Consider the following 17,324-nt stretch of genomic DNA (forward strand, 5'->3'; position numbering starts at 1 on the left):
TGGAAGCTGATCATCGGATGAGTGTTGCAGAACTAAATTGCCGAGCGCAGGTGCTAGACGCTCATTTCAAGCAAGCGTCGCAAATGCAACCAAACGTTGAGAGACTAGACCCTAGTCTTAACACTAAGTCCCAAACAGTCTCTTAAGTGTGACGTCAAAATATATTAAAAAAGGGCAATGTTAGTATTTCATATACCAAAAGGAGAATAAGATTCAAACTAAAATACGGCTGCAGTGCGTTCATCAACATTCCGGGCCGCCCTGAAACAAGGTTTCAAAATTAGGCAGTACAGCTAACTTGGTGATGGCCCCGTTCTCTCTCCAGTAGACGTCTTAAGTTTAACAGCGCGTACAAGTGCATTTGGTGCATGATGAGCTTCCACTACACGGGCTAGTATCCAAGCTGCTGGAGGGAGGACAACGTTGTCAACTGCGATGTTACTCCACTTTTGACGTTGCTGCAGGGATGTTAAATACTCTTGGTGCCAGCGTTTCCAAAATCGTTGATACATCGATTGCATGTGTTGCCAATAGTCCAGACGATGATCGGCAAATAAGTCAGCCCAATTAAAAAGTGGGCCGGAGAAAAGTAGCTAAGGTCTGTGTCAGGTGTGTAGCATAACGGTCGCGAGTTCACTACTGCACTGATCTGAGCAATCAGAGGTTGCATTTGTTCAAAGGATGGAACAATTTTTCTCACAACTCGACGCAGATGTAATTTAACGAAACATACTGATGACTCACACTTATAAAACTCCACTTGATTCCATCATTGGGCAGCGATTGTGTTAGATTGCGTTGATGCAACTGCATCTCATCTAATGGCACCAACAAAATTCGTCCCGTTATCGCTGAATATCTGTGAGCATTTTCCTCGAACGGACATGAATCGCCAAAGACATGGCAGGAATTATCTGTGTTTAGATCGGCGGCCAGTTCCAAATGTATGGCTGATGTTACAAGGCAATCAAAAAGGCATATGTAGCCCTTAGTTTTTCGGGGATTGCGGCCAGACCTTCTTGCAGGAAAACTTTACCGCTAACGATCGGAAAATTGGTAGGAAAATAATATGAAACAAATTATAGCTTCGGTGTTTTTTGACATATTATCTTATACTATTGGGAATATAATTTTTTGTTTTTTTAAATTTAATAATTATAGCTGCAAGGGTATATAAGCTTCGGCTTGCCGAAGCAAACTTCCTTTCTTGTTTATAATCTCTTCTTAGAGAAGCGCAAGGTAGTCTCGTTCGCATGCAGACAACATCGGCAGACAACAAAACAAAGATAGCGATTAGTTGTCTCTCGAATTCTGAGGGTACCAGAATACGTCCTTCGTCTGTTCAACAGAGTTCCAGCCAATAGAACATTCTTATCCATCATCCATCGCCTCCACAGAACTGAAAAAGGCCTTTAAACACGTCGTTGTTGCAATTCAAAAAGTTTCGTTCTCTAAGGAAATCTCACAGCTCGCCAGGAAAAGAGAAATCAAGGATAAAACTATAAGAGGATTCTCTGCTTTCTTGTCAAGGGTTGAGTTAGGACCCCATACACTAACCGTTGCTTCTCCCAAAAAACCATGAATTCCCCTGGAAGATTGTCAATCATCTGCATAGAACCAACATGCAAGTTAACACTGCTTATGAGTCGATACAGATCTTGGGTGATTATTGGATCACCCTAATGTTTATAAACGCCTTTAGGCATAAACGCTTTTAGGAGCTGTGCCTGGTTCCTACTGGTGCCCTGTATGGTGAGTTATGCTGTTCGTGCTAGTGTCATCACTTTGCTGGACGAGCGGTCGACTTGCCGGCTACCTAGCCTTGGTTACCTAGCCTTAAAAGCAGGTAGCAACGGAAAGAAGTTCTCCCAACATATAACGCCACTGAACTCGCAAGGAGTATTTCAGTAGCAAGCGAAGAAGAAGATCTTGTCTTAGAACTTTCAACTAATACTTTCTTTCTTTCGTTGAAGCGCTTTGTGTCTCGTCGTGGCAGCCCTTGTCGCATATTTTGTGGTAACGCGACAAATTTCGCTGGAGCCAGTGACCAACTTTACCGCTTCAAGCAAGATCTCTTTAGCCAGCAAAGTTAACCAGACCTGGAAACATTCAGCAACGATAACGGAGTACAAATCTGCTTTATCTCGCCCAGAGCTCTTACCCGTGGTCATCTTCTGATTATCGTATCCTACGCGATTTCAACGTGATGCCCATGGGACCTGTGGCAGCCCGATTACACACGCTTCAGATGCGATCGAAATGGACTTCTCCAATGTTGCTCTAATACATGAGGACAATAGTCCGCCCCAGAATTGGGTGACTGGACGCATTGTCAACTAGATCATTAAAGAGGATGTTCGTCTGGTCGATATTCAAACGCCCAAATATATAATATAATATTTTAATATTATACGACGCACAATCTGCAAGATGGTACCTTTCCCAATCCAATATGGTGTTTGAAAGATTGAACCTTGAAATATATTCGTATTGAAACATTCATATTGTATGAAACATTTCTGTATTCGAACCTACTCCTAAGCCATGTACTCTATCGACATACTTGTAAGCATTACCTATTCCCAACATGTATCTGCCATTTTTTAGAATGTGGAGAGCCCAACTTTTGGTACGAAGTTAAGGGCTTCCCGATCAATAAACTAATTGAAACCGAGCCAACAAACTTAATGCATGCCTAGGTTCGCTGGGAAACGTACAGATACCACTTTTAATGTGATTACTTTTTATTTATAGCTACTATGTTCAACCCAACTTTTCTTACTATCCTTACCCCAATCTCCCCTTTATTTGAATTCTTTTACAGAAATGAAGCACCTACATTTCAATCGTTTTATTGAAAGTAGGATTTCTTATTCAGCTATCTAAACAAGAAAAATGCTCCAAGGGGACGCTATCTTAGTATCCCCTTTTGTAGGAAATTCTTTAAAAACTTAACTACTAACACCTGTCCACCTTTTCACTACTTATGTTATTAATGTCTTAAAAATATGTTTTTCATTTTAACACTTTCAAAATAACATTTTAACAGGTATACAGGTACAGTTCGATTTTTGTCACAAAAGTTTATATAAAGACTTTTGTTTGTTAACCCGACACCCGTATTTTGTAAATTCGCTAAGAGGTGTTCTTGATTGATATTGTACCGGGGGAAAAGTATGTAGAAGGAAAGCGTTTTGCTGTTTACAAGCATGCATATCTCTATCTCCCTTGCATTCCCTTTAGCTGAGTATCTGATAATTAGTTCACTCGACTATGGCTTTCATCCTTGTTATACCCGTTACTCGTAGATTAACGCGCTATACCAGATTCGTTGGAAAGTATGTAACAGATAGACGGAAGCGTTTTCGACTTTAAAGTATATCTATGCTTGACCAGGATCCAGCCATGTTCGTCTGTCTGTATGAACGCTGTGATCTTGGAAACCATAAAAGCTACAATATTGGGATTTGGCATGGAGATTCTAGAGATTCATACACAAATGCCCATAGCCCTAAAACCTGTCCGACACCCGCTAGGTGGCACCTTCTCGAAAATGTAGTAACTGTGCTGCTTGCATGTTTTCATCTCCCGTGTACACTTTTTGGATGAGAAACGGGTATCTGCTAGTCGAGGCACTCAACTATAGCGTTCTTCCTTGTTTTTTTTTGAGTGCGCACAAAATGGTTTAGGACAACACATGTGGTAGTTGACCCTATAGTATATATATTTTTCTGGCAACAACCGTTTAAAAACATAGTCATCACTGTGGACGGCAGTCCACGTAGTGACGAAGCGAACCAGGAGAGTGTACGAAGGCGACTACTATACTCGTACACGAAAATATGGAAGTCTACTATGATAGTCCTATCAGAACTTTTGTTTGTTAAAGGCCCGACCGTCACTAGATATTTACGTCGTTAAGATATTTAGTTACGAGACATTAGCAATTTGAAATTTATTAAAGCTACAGCTGCTTAAACACAGATGATGTCAAAAGTGGTTTCAACAAAAAAAATTGCGTCCTAACGTCCCTGTATCTAAGCCATGCACCCATTTCAGACTCACATGCTCCTTTAGACGATCCAACATTTTTTTGATGTTTTCGTCGCGCAAGAACTTGGCAATTTTTAATTTTTCTTCGATTGCCTTCTGCTCACTGGCCTTCTGCTGTTCAAGAGTTTCACGCGTCTTTTCGATCTCCTGAGCATGAATCTGTCATTAAGTTGAAAAAAAGTTTATTAACAATATTTTTTTGGGATTATAATGCAACTTTTAACCTTTAGCTTTTCTTTCATATCGCTGATTATGGCCTCTCGTTTCTCCACATGCAGCTCCATTTTTGATTCCAGCTGCTCCTTTGTCTGAGATATGAACTCATTGGTGATCTCATCCTTTTTGCGAGTGGCCTCTTCAACTTTAGCCAGCTTGTTTGAAATATCAGCCATCTTCTTGGCTTCTAGAGACTTTAAAAGGGAATTATTTGTTTGTTAAACAAAAGAAAAAACTTTAAATGTTTTTTATATATTTATATTTTTTAAGAGTGTATTTACTTTCTGCAGAAAACTCAGAGAAGGGACATTTGCGAGCTTAAATTAAACATTTGATCAATTAAACAATTTTTTAAAAGTTCTCGTTCGACCCGCTTAAAAAAATATGTAAGGCCTTTACGAGTACATGCACAGAAAGGAAACGTCCTTATTTTAGTTGAATCCTCAATCATTTTTGCTCACAAAAATTGATACTACAACCTCCTTAATTAAACCTTCTTATATTAAGCATATTTATTAACATTGTTAATAGCGGTCTTTAACACATTCGGCTGGAACGTATGCAAGTTTAATTACAACAAGAAAGGAAGTTAGCTTCGGCAAGCCGAAGCTTATATACCCTTGCAGCTATAATTATTAAATTTATAAAAAACAAAAAATTATATTCCCAATAGTATAAGATAATATGTCAAAAAAAACCGAAGCTATACTTTGTTTCATACTATTTTCCTACCAATTTTCCGATCGTTCCTATGGCAGCTATATGATATAGTCGTTCGGTTTTGATAAAATTAAATTCGAAATTCAGAACTAATTAAAAAATGTTATTTCCAAGCGTAGGAGGTTATATGTTAAAAATCACCGAAGCTATAATTTGTTTCATATTATTTTCCTACCAATTTTCCGATCGTTCCAATGGCAGCTATATGATATAGTCTTCCGATTTGATAAAATTAAATTCGAAATTCAAAACTAACTAAAAAATGTTATTTCCAAGCTTAGGAGGTTATATGCTAAAAAACAGCAAAGATATAATTTTTTTTAATTTGTTTTTCCTATTATTCCTATGTGAGATATAAGATATAGTTGTCCGATCCGGCGGTTCCGACTTAAGATATGCAAAAGATATAAGACTTTTTGGAAAGTTTCAGCCCGATAGCTTTAAAACTGAGAGACTAGATTGCGTAGAAACGGACGGACAGACGGACAGACGGACATGGCTAGATCGACTCGTCTAGTCATGCTGATCAAGAATATATATACTTTATGGGGTCGGAAACGTCTCCTTCACTGCGTTGCAAACTTCTGACTGAAATCAATATACCCTCTCCAAGGGTATAAAAACAGTGCATAAGTTCTAAAAACTAAATTTTATAAAGTCTTATGGTTGTTTCACTTGGATCGATATATTAATGCAAAATAAGAGAGACTAAAAGATTATAAGCTTACAATCCGACGTTCTTCGGCCGCTTTTAGTTTATGGTCAATCTCTTCAACGCTAACATTCTTGCCGGGGGTGACCGGTCGCTTCGGAACGGCTACATTGGGTGCCGGCTCGGCCAGGATGACCTCATAGCTCAGCCCTCCACGGGACTTCTCCTGGCAACGAATTTCTGTAGCTGCGGACGAAAATAAGTAAATACATACAGTTAAAATAATACAATATTTGGGATGTATTGGAGAGTTGTGCTTGAACCTATATCTACCGCCACCAGTTGCCTTCCCCCGCTAAGGTAAAATTATGTAATTTTTCAAATTCCCCAGCATATATTTATATCCGTTACTCGTAGAGTAAATTTTGTAAAAGGTAGGTAGTCGGAAAATTTTTAAAAGGTAGAAAGAAAAGTTTCCGATCAGGATCACCAGACGACTCGACCGAGCCGATCTGTTAGGAAGTTATCTTAACATAGTCCATACGTTAACTTATTTTAATGGGTTCACATGTCATTAACATGTCCCAATCATGCTCATAAAGAATGTGATTAATTGCCCTCACCACACATAATCCATAGGACAGTAGAAATCATTTACCCTTTTTCCCAATTATCAGCAATTAATATTCATAAAAGGTGTCACGCTGTCGCCCTACGAATGTTAACCTGGAAAATTTTGAAAGATTCTCTGCAACCCATGAGTTAGTTATAAACATGTCACCAATCGTACACAGATGAATACGTGTTTCAATTTTTCAATTACTCTTTTATAAATATTTTCTCTAGGACTTAATATATTTTTATAACATTGAGTGCCTCCTCTCTATAAGCCAAAATTCGATGACATGTACAAGTATCGCCTCCTTCTGTAGCTGCATCATATCATATTACCTCTATCACATCCAACAAGTTTTGATTGTATTAACTTTAGCAGTATGAACTCGGATATCTCGGAAACTATCAAAGATAGAGAATTGGGATTTCAGATTTAGATTCCGTAACCTTGCACACGAATATAACACGCCCACTCTAACGCCCACAAGCCCCCTAAGCCTGTGGCGCCAACAATTTTGATGCTAGATATAAAACTTTTGTCTCGTCTATACCTATCGATTGATCCAACAAAAAGTTTATCACGCCCAACCTAAGGCCCATAAACTGCCAAGGCCTGTGGCGCCCACAATTTTCATGCTAAAAAAAATTTTAACTGAAATATGTTAGTGTCGTCAATACATATCAATTGACGCTTTGCTGCTTGCATATCTCCATTTCCCTTTGGTCCCTTAAGCTCAGAAACGGGTATCTGGTAGTCGAGGTACTCGACTATAGCGTTCTTCCTTGTTTATTTTAAATTTGCAAAATAAATAAACTTTAATATTTTTCATTTAACAGACAAATAACTGCTCAAAAAAAAGATCAAAAGAAGGCTCAATGGTTCTGCAATGTATGTAAAAATTTTCCAGGAAGCCGCCCTGAAACACAAGATACCATGCAGTAGGAAGGTCTCAATGCCGCAACCCCAGAATAATACGTTGGAGCTTACTTCACCATCACCTTCAAGTTCCATTTGTTGTCTACGCGGACCTTAAATGCTTTCTCGAACCGAGAAATCTTGAAGTGAGCCCCAAATTATTTAATTTTAAAGACCATATTCATAAGCTTATTATATAAAATGTGCTTTTGATCTTAGACTAGATACATTTTTGTTTTAGAAACAAGAAACAATTCTGGAACAAGATTTGTAAATTCATTAATAGAAAATTTAGCTAACTTGGGTGATGAATACATGCATAAAATATTTTCTATTAGAATGATCTAAGATGATCAAAGAGTAGAGACCTGCAGTCCACTCTAAATTTAACTTGGGCTATAAGGTTAACCAATTCATACCACTACTTTTCCATAATTTTTCCAATTCGACTGTCATTTATTTATTCAAGATTTAAGAATCATTCCTGTTGAAATACATTTCTGTTTCAAAGAAAATATAATGTTTAAGTGGAAATAGTTTTAAAATTGGTTTTCTCAATATACAGACTTAAGCCATTAAGCTTAACTACCTTTTTATATTATTAAGTTGGTGATCAATTGAATATTGCAGTCGTTTTCAATAATAAAATAGAATTTCGACTAATGCGTAAGAAGGGCATATTTACCTATGAATATTTAGATTCCCTCCCCCAGGGAAGTGTTCTATAGTATTTTAACGGAAAGGAAATGCTGTCAGGAAGACTATGATCACCCCCTTAAAATTTGGTCACAATTTTCCAGTTCCACTCTAAAAGATTGTTTGGAAATATATTTTGTGTTCCTTTTATATAATATTTTTAAAAATTTCCGAGATATTTGTATATAAATTTGTTCACTTGACCCTCACTATAATACGATACCAGGTCTTACTTAGGAGGCAATGTTAAAAACATATATTAATAAAATACACATTTTCAACTTGAATTTCTGACAGGTATAGATATGTACAGATTTATTCAAAATATCACTTGAGGCGGCTTAGCGCAAGTTTCATTCGGCAGTGTGCAGAGTCCACTCAAACCCGTCTAGCGGCCACAATTTTTGTATTTTGTATAAATTTAATTTAGATTTTGTTCTTATTAGCTATTTCCATCTACATGCCAAATTTTGAGATCGGTCCAGTCCTTGAAAAGTTACTACCAAATAATAATCTATGTTTTTCAAATTCAATCGAGATTGCACACCACTTGCAGACAATCAGCTGTTTCCACTCTTGCGCAACCAATCCGCTAGGGGCGCTATAGGCTAGATGGCGCTATAGCCTAGGTAGCGCTATAGGCTAGGTGGACTTAGGTTGTGCCATAGGCTAGTGAAAAGAACAGATTTGCTTCAAGCATATCTCCATTCCTCTAGCACTCCCTTTAGCTTAGTGACATTAGTGACTAATAGTGCCCCGTCCATGGTGCCCCGTCCACTCCAACCCCCACAAAAGAGCATAACACTAATACCCGTCTACCTCCCAGATTTTTTTATATTTTATAAAAATTTAAATGAGATTTTGTTCCTATTATCAATACCCATCCAAATGCCGATTATTGAAAACGGACCAGTCATTAAAAAGTTATAACAAAATAATAATCTATATTTTGCAAATTCAATAGAGATTGAACACCACGTGCGATAGGGTAAGTGTCGCTATAGGCTAAGTGTGTTAGTGAAAACAGCAGATTTGCTGCAAGCATATCTCACCCCCTTTAGCTGAGTATCGGATATCTAATAGCCATCGTCTATAGCGTTTTCTCTTGTTGTTGCATAGTGATTCGAATAATATTTATGGTTGAGCAATGTTTCAACCTCTTTTATATAAAGTACCCAAGCTTGCTCATCATGACCAGCACTCAGCAACTCAAGCAGTAGTCAAGTTGGGAACAGTACCATGCGCTTAGTAGCACCTACTCACCGACTCAACGGCGCAGTAACACGCCAATGCGGTCAGCCCATTTTGCAGTGTCAGCCGAGCCAACCACGCATACTTATACCATGATCAAAATTCCCTGACCTACTCTAGAATACACCTATCCCTCGCTTTGCGTCGTTTCGTTTTGCGTTTTTTCGATCTTGCGTCGCTTCTTAGTTAGAACTAATTTTCATTGTGCGTCGTTAGATTTTCAATGTTGCGTTGTTTTGGGATGAAGCGTTAATATAATTTAAAAAAAAATGTTCAGCAAACATTGGACCAATTTTTTTTTAAAGAAATCCGGCCTACGACAACAGGCACTAAAGACTCGTCAGAGAGTGATTAATTCTAATATTTTTTTCTCATTTATTTTGTTTTAAATGAATTAGTTTCTTTTTGTTTTTATATGTATGAAATGTTATTTTGGTTTTTTTTAATGATCACTTTGCTCAATTTTCTTTTTAAAAAGTAGTATTTTTGTAACCCTGGAACCCATCTTCGAATTTTACATGGTTTGCTATAGCAAATCCTAATTCACTTTGCGTCGTTTCAATTTGCGTCGTATATTTTTGGAACGTATCCCCGACGCAAAGCGAGGGATAGGTGTACATCTCATTTCACTACTCTTTAGACTAACCTTCCGTGTTCCAAGTTGTATATAAGCATGTATCAATTTAAGAATAAATCAGTTAACAACGCAACTTATAACTCCGCGGTTCTACTTTCCACCTCCGGGAATAGAACTCGTAGACCTATACTATCTCAATTGGCAGCTAACCTACGTCAGCTGAACCTCAGCGCAGTTCCCGCATCGTCTGTTATCTGGCAACGCATTAACCATCCCTTTCCGTGCCAGCGACAAGTACTCACTACCTCCATGTTCCGCGGCGTGGCCGAGAAGTCTCTACTTCGGTTAGGTGCAAGCGTTGGTGACCCCCACGTTATCCTTTACGAAGAAAGGATCACACTCCAGCAAACCCCTTTCAACCAAAAGCTGAACCCCTAACTGGCGAGAGGTAGCGATAAGTTCACTTTACATCCACCCGCCCTGGAAATCGTAGCTCATCCAGCTTCACAGGACATGCAGCTTAATCCAGCTTCACAAGATCGTCAGATTAACCCAGCTTCACAGGATTTGAGGCTTTATCAAGCTTCACAGGATTCACAGCTTCATTCAGCATCACAGGATACTCAGCATCACAAGATACTTGGCTAAATCTAGCTTCATTCAGCTTCACAGGATACTCAGCTTCATTCAGCTTCACAGGATGCGCAGCTTGATCCAGCTTCACAGGATCGTCAGCTTAACCCAGCTTCACAGGACTTAAAGCTTTATCCGGCCTCACAGATTCTTCCTTTCCAAAATACGAGTTGTAACTTATCACATTATAAGTCACTCAAGAATCGATTTACACAATCGATTACTAGACAACCAGAATGAGCTACAAGTACAGATCCAACAGCTCATAAAGAATTATGGCAAGGATTCGGTCGAACAACAAAACCTAGACGACTACTATTCCGGCGATGCAACGAATTAGAATCATCCCTAATTCAGGCGCCGAAGCTTATATACCCTTGCAGCTATAATTATTAAATTTAAAAACACAAAAAAATGATATTCCCAATAGTATAAGATAATATGTCAAAAAACACCGAAGCTATAATTTGTTTCATATTATTTTCCTACCAATTTTCCGATCGTTCCTATGGCAGCTATATGATATAGTCGTCCGATTTTGATAAAATTAAATTCGAAATTCAGAACTAATTAAAAAATGTTATTTCCAAGCGTAGGAGGCTATATGTTAAAAAACACCGAAGCTATAATTTGTTTCATATTATTTTCCTACCAATTTTCCGGTCGTTCCTATGGCAGCTATATGATATAGTAGTCCGATTTTGATAAAATTAAAATCGAAATTCAGAACTAATTAAAAAATGTTATTTCCAAGCGTTGGAGGTTATATGTTGAAAAACACCGAAGCTATAATTTGTTTCATATTATTTTTCCACCAATTTTACGACCGTTCCTACGGCAGCTATATGATATAGTCTTCCGATTTTGATAAAATTAAATTCGAAATTCAAAACTAATTAAAAAATGTTATTTCCAAGCTTAGGGGGTTATATGCTAAAAAACAGCAAAGATATAATTTTTTTAAATTTGTTTTTCCTATTATTCCTATGTGAGATATAAGATATAGTTGTCCGATCCGGCGGTTCCGACTTAAGATATGCAAAAGACATAAGACTTTTTGGAAAGTTTCAGCCCGATAGCTTTAAAACTGAGAGACTAGTTTGCGTAGAAACGGACGGACAGACGGACATGGCTAGATGGGGGTCGGAAACGTCTCCTTCACTGCGTTGCAAACTTCTGACTGAAATCAATATACCCTCTGCAAGGGTATAAAAATCCACAAATGTACTCCAGCAATAAGTCGGCAACTAAATTCGTTAAATCTGGAAAATCCTAACTGAGGGTTTCGAAAATAAGCGATTGCAGGTGATCAGTCACCTGGAAAGTCTCTATAATGTGCAACCCATAGCACAGGAGTCTGGAGCAGCCTTAAGGGAACTTCAACGCACGTTTCATGGTTGCTTAACATCCTTACAATTTTCCGGCATTAATATTAAAAATGGAACCCTATCCTGGTTTATATGTGCTCGACCAAACTACTAAAGCACACGCTCTCCTTATGGGAGCAATCTATCCAAAATATAGCCGAAACTCCTACGTGGCTCGAGCTTGATTGAGCGCCATCGAACCCTTGAGGTCGTTGATAGCTTCCGATCCTACAATTCCCTCCACGTCCAGTCCAAAGACACATGTCGAATGGAAGAATTTTCAAAAATAAATTCATTCATTCCTGTGACCTATTTGTTAAGCTGGGCTTAAGCAGTTCTATTTTCAAAGTTCTATAATTTTAGCTATAGTTAAACTGTCAAAAAAGGCAAGCAAAATCAAAATAAAAGAATTTAATTGTTTAAACTGCCACGGCCTTTAAAAAAGGTAATGTCCAAAAAAAAAAGTTATCCCCCTGTAAAAAATATTTCAGAAACTGGAATCAGTTCAGTCGGCAGCCTCGACTACTAAATACCCTTTATTTAGCTAGGAGGAGTGCGATGGAGATGGAGATATACAAGCAGAAAAGCAACTGTTCCCAACACTGAACCCCCTGTATCAGGGCCACCAAGCGTCGATTTCTTTATTTATTTGTAATGAATGGTCAGATTTAAACAATTGTTGGCATAAAGATAGAAATTGATAATCAGAAAAAGAACGCACTTACACTTTTAAAAAATCTTAATAAAATGTCGGCGCAAGACAGGTTATGGCGTTCTGGGCACCCTGCTGAAATAAGCTTGCGCTGCCCCAGAACCTCTAGAATATGCAAATGAAATCCCAACATCCTAGCTTTAATAGTTTTCGAGATCTCAGCGTTAATACGGACGGACAAGCAGACAAACAGACGGAGAGACGGGCATGTCTACCCTGCAGTTCCACAATTGAGTATAAGCGCCCAATCATCACGAAGTCGACTGCGACGTCGGCAGAGCATCCAGCGACGCCGGCAGAGCTGTATGCAACGGCGGCAAAGAGACCCGCTCTCAGTCGGGGTCCGCAAAGAGAACGCACAAATGAGAACGCACAAAAAACTCGGGCGAAGGCTAGAGGCCCAGCCATTAAGGGAACGTTCTCTTTGTTTTGGTCGAAGTGAAGGCAAAGTTCGTCAATTTTTTGTGGGATAATGAAAAGGCGTACGAACTTCGGGTTTTGCTTTATGAATTCGTTTATTATTCAAGATTTTTTTAAAATTTATTTGATGGTGAAATTCAAAATGGCGGCTGCAAAATGGCGGCTTTCGTCTGCCTCCGCGCGGCAAACATCGTCCTAAAATTCCGAGCCTGCAGCCTCTTGTAGTAAACTCAAATAGAAAAATGGTTATCATTAGTTAAAGTTAATATACTTTTGTAAGGTACTAACCTAATGGCATCAAATTGCGGCCATAAATTGACCGCGTAATGAATGTTCGAATTTTAAAGTTCGATTTTCGTCCATTTTTTCTCAGTTAAACCACGTTGAAAAATTATAAATAAATTATTGTTTATTTCCGGAGTAGCTTAGTGCCCAATAAAAAAGCATATACTTTCATAAAAATTTTACATGAAGCAAATCGGTTCACAGGATAAAGCTGTGGACGCGGAATTTTTTTGGAAAACATGGTTTCGAGAAAAACGCGTTTAAAGTTTTTTAAAAGTACGCAGCGCGCGTGACGCAGGTGTATTCGAGACGCTCTCATTCACAAACTATTCATCGTATCGAAAAATCCTTTCACACACATACTCTACGGATATGTGGCTTTCAATTTTTGCAAAAAAAAAAAATCGATTTTTTGATCCAAAACAAAGAGAACGTTCCCTTAAAATATCTCGACTTTTGTGCACCGTTGCCTTTTAAATGACGCGTAATTTTATCGTAAATGTATTTAAAACCTATTAAAATAATTGTTGTGGGCCTTAAACCACTTGTATTTCTATTAAAAAAATGTACGAGTATATGTTTATTAATATTATTTATAAATAAGTGAAGTTTTAAAAATATAATTTGTTTAACGATTTGCATAGTCGGATATGCCTATAAATACCCTGCTTTTATGTGCAACGGAAGATGCATAGACCAAACTGCCAAAAAAACAGAACAACAACGGATTAGCGGAACCGTGATTGTTGTTGCTTGTTGTTTTTCTGGAAGGCACGCGCCTTTTTTCGTCTTTTTCACTTGCGTTTACTTATGTACATATGTAAAGGAGCTAGAACTACCCGCAATGAACGTAGTTAAATAAAATAAACCAGTGGTTTTAAAGCAGTGGTCGGCACACACATACCATCACAAGTTTGCCTTGCATTAGTGTGAGTGTAACAAACACGAAGTTTGCGCGCGGCGTGCTGTAGCGAGACGTTTCTCTGCTTTGCACTGCGATCCTCTGCCGCAGCAACAAAAAAGCGCCCCGAAGTTGAGAATAAAATGACCCGAAGACCCATGCCGAAGTCACACGAACATGTACGTTATACGTGAGCGAGCAGAGGATGGGCAGAACACTTCCCTATGCTCACTAGATAGGCCGCTGCCGACCACTGTTTTAAAGTGATACCTATGTATGTATACGATTCCCAGGTAAGTCTGTCGCAGACCAATATTTATATAAGCACCCTGCAGTTCCACAATTGAGTTAAGCGCCCAATCATCACGAAGCCGACTGCGACGTCGGCAGAGAAGCCAGCGACGCCGGCACAGCTGAGCGCAACGGCGGCAAAGCGACGTGCTCTCAGTCGGGTCCGCAAAGAGAACGCACAAAAAGTAATTTTGGGCTCTCCCTCTCTCGCCATGTCTCAGACGGAAAAGTGCGTGTGATGGGAAGGAGGCCCAGCAACTAAAATATATAGACTTTTGTGCACCCTTGCCTTTTGAATAATGCGACATTTGTTCGTAAATGATAAAAGAACCATTTAAAATAAAAGGTTTCTGTTTTAAAATATTTGTATTTCTTAAACAAATTTATAGGTTTATTAATATTATTTAATAATATGTGAAGTTTTAAGAATATATTTTTATAAACCGATTTGCATAGTCGGTACCCTGCTTTTATGTGCAAGATGCATAGACCAAACGGGACATGCCAAAAAAACAGAACAACAACTGATTAGCGGAACCGTTGTTGTTGTTGCTTGTTGTTTTTCTGGAAGGCACGCGACTTTTTTCGTCTTTTTCACTTGGGTTTACTTATGTGAAGGAGTTAGAATTGCACGCAATTAAGGTAGTTAATTAAAATAAACCAGTGGTTTAAAAGTGATACCTATACGATTCCCAGGTAAGTCTGTCGCAGACCAATATTTATTTAATCAGTGGGAGTAAAAACAAGTTAAAGTATATTGAAAAAATGAAAAATTGAAGACTCCCAAAAAAACACGTGGCGGAAAAAAATAGCTGTGAAAAATATTAATTTTTGACGTGAAAAACAACAAACGATGCATATAAATAAATTTGAAAATCTTATTGAGTGCTAAGTTCCTAGGGACCAAAAATAAGAGATGTTTGTTTTTATAACTTATGATTTTTTGTATTAATAACATTAAAGCACAATTTTTATTTTTGTGTAAGTAAACGAACATGGCTATTTAAATAAAAATCTCAAACATCTCTAATTTTCCGTCCCTGGAAAAGTGGTATTTTTTCCGCATCTGCAAAATAAATAAATAATTTAATAAATAATAAAAAAAATACATAAATAATTTTATACAACAAAATAAAATAAATCAAGTGACCGAAAACAAAAGTTTGCAAATTTCTTCTCGATATTTTTTTATATTTCTTATATTCTATAAAAAAATGGAAGGCTAAGTCAGTAGTAGGGAAACGCGGGTTCTGGGACAATTAGCATATTAATGGCCCCCGGCCCCCCCTCCCCCCCCTCATTAACGTATGCGGGTTCTGGGACAATTAGCATAATCCAATAAATTAACTGATTTTAATGGGCTTTGAAGTCATAAAAATGTCGCGATCATGTCTATAAAGAGTATACTTAATTGCCCCCATCGCCCCCACATCCCCATGTGACAATATTGATAATGTATCCTTCGCCTCATTATGTGCAATTAATAGTCAGGTGAGAAAGGTGCACGTGAGAAAGGTCGCACAACCATAGTATCCAAAGGTTGTTATCTTAGAGGAACATATCCGATCATGTTGGGGAAAGGTGTGATCACGTACCCTTTTGCCTCATTATCACAGGTGTTGCTGTGCACGTGTGAAAGGTCGCACACCCAAAGTATTCAAAGATGGTTATCTTAGAGGAACATGTCCGATCATGTTGGGGAATAATGTTTCCTATGATTGTAAAACTAATTTAGAAATCAAAAGAACCCCAATAAAATAAATCTCACAAGTTAATGATTCTCAGATGTGGAATATTTTCAAATACACATTTTTGTTTCCGTCCCAGAACGTTTAACTGGTAAATTGTCTAAGATTCTCTCCTTTCCACAAATGGGTCATAAACATGTCATAAAAGGGATTCAAGCAAGAGCTACCCGAACATGCGCACCTGTCAATTACCTGACCGCAATAAAAGGGACACATGCACAACCCAGAAGGCGCACGCTCATTGACAAGATCGTGGGCCTCACGCCAACGACCTCATACGACCTCATACGACGTTCCCATAATAGGGGTTGAAATCACGACCGCGCAACAACTCGCAAGTAGCCGACATATCTCAGTCAAGGAAATATTTTCCATTCTCCGTACCTGTAATTTTAACTCGAAATAAAAAGTCAGAAGTTTATTTTGGTACTGCGAACATGTTTTATTATGTTATTTAATCATTTTCATTCTTTTTTCTAGATTATAGTATTTATTCATAATGTTGAGTGCCTCCCTTTTGTAATCCGAAATTCGATGGCATACACAAGTATCAACTCCCTCAGTGGCTGCATCATTGCTCCACACGCAGGTGTCCATATGATTTCCATGAATAGATGTTTTTATACCTCGTTCACATTCAAAGAGTTTTGATTGTATGAACTGGAGCCGTACATAGTGTGCATTGAACAGAATTCCGTCAAATACATTCAAAAAGTTATTTATTTTAACTGAATGCATGTTGTCTATCTAAGTCAACAATCTCGTCTTACCCTTTTAAATATGCTTACACGATTTATAAGGAAATTTCTACAGGTTTTCATCTTCTTCTTTTACCCAAAAATATACATTCTCGAAATTCAACAAATGAAAATCTTTGATTTTTCCTCTTCTTTTACCCAAAAATGTGCATTCTCGAAATTCAACAAATGAAAATCTTTGTTTTTTCCCAAACTCGAAATGATTTTTTCCAAACTGTCCCCTATTGGCTACCTGAGTATGATGGTGTGTATAAAAAATGACCTTTCCTTTCCCACCTGCAGCAAAGTATGTGCGACCTCTTCTAACCAACATTCTCCTTAATTCTATGATTTTGTGTCTCCTTTATCGATTTGATGGTGTCCGATTGGTTACACATGTATCAAATATTTTTTAAAATCAATACTTCTCATCTCTTCTAACCAATGAATAGTCGATATAACCTACTAGAATTACCTTAGTTTTTGAATTTAAAAAAATCTTAAGTATGCACCTCTCATCTTCAATATTATCGT

The 17,324-nt window shown here is 37.9% G+C and overlaps 1 protein-coding gene across 4 annotated transcripts in view; it reads right to left on the reverse strand.

Moving 5' to 3' along the window:
- Positions 1-17,324, reverse strand: part of stai (stathmin) — a 249,359-nt gene that overhangs the window by 148,212 nt on the left and 83,823 nt on the right. For all 4 annotated transcript variants that reach the window (XR_011605847.1, XM_070999443.1, XM_070999442.1 and 1 more), the window contains exons 2-4: positions 5,718-5,887; positions 4,278-4,463; positions 4,066-4,212 (exon numbers count right to left, since the gene is read on the reverse strand). Coding sequence is in view for 3 of the 4 variants with exons in the window: in XM_070999443.1 (XP_070855544.1) it covers positions 4,066-4,212; positions 4,278-4,463; positions 5,718-5,887 (503 nt within the window). In the remaining variant the exon portion in view is untranslated. The remainder of the gene's footprint in view (positions 1-4,065; positions 4,213-4,277; positions 4,464-5,717; positions 5,888-17,324) is intronic.

The sequence above is a fragment of the Drosophila suzukii genome, unplaced genomic scaffold (genome assembly GCF_043229965.1).
Source record: "Drosophila suzukii unplaced genomic scaffold, CBGP_Dsuzu_IsoJpt1.0 scf_9, whole genome shotgun sequence".
NCBI classification, from domain to species: domain Eukaryota; kingdom Metazoa; phylum Arthropoda; class Insecta; order Diptera; family Drosophilidae; genus Drosophila; species Drosophila suzukii.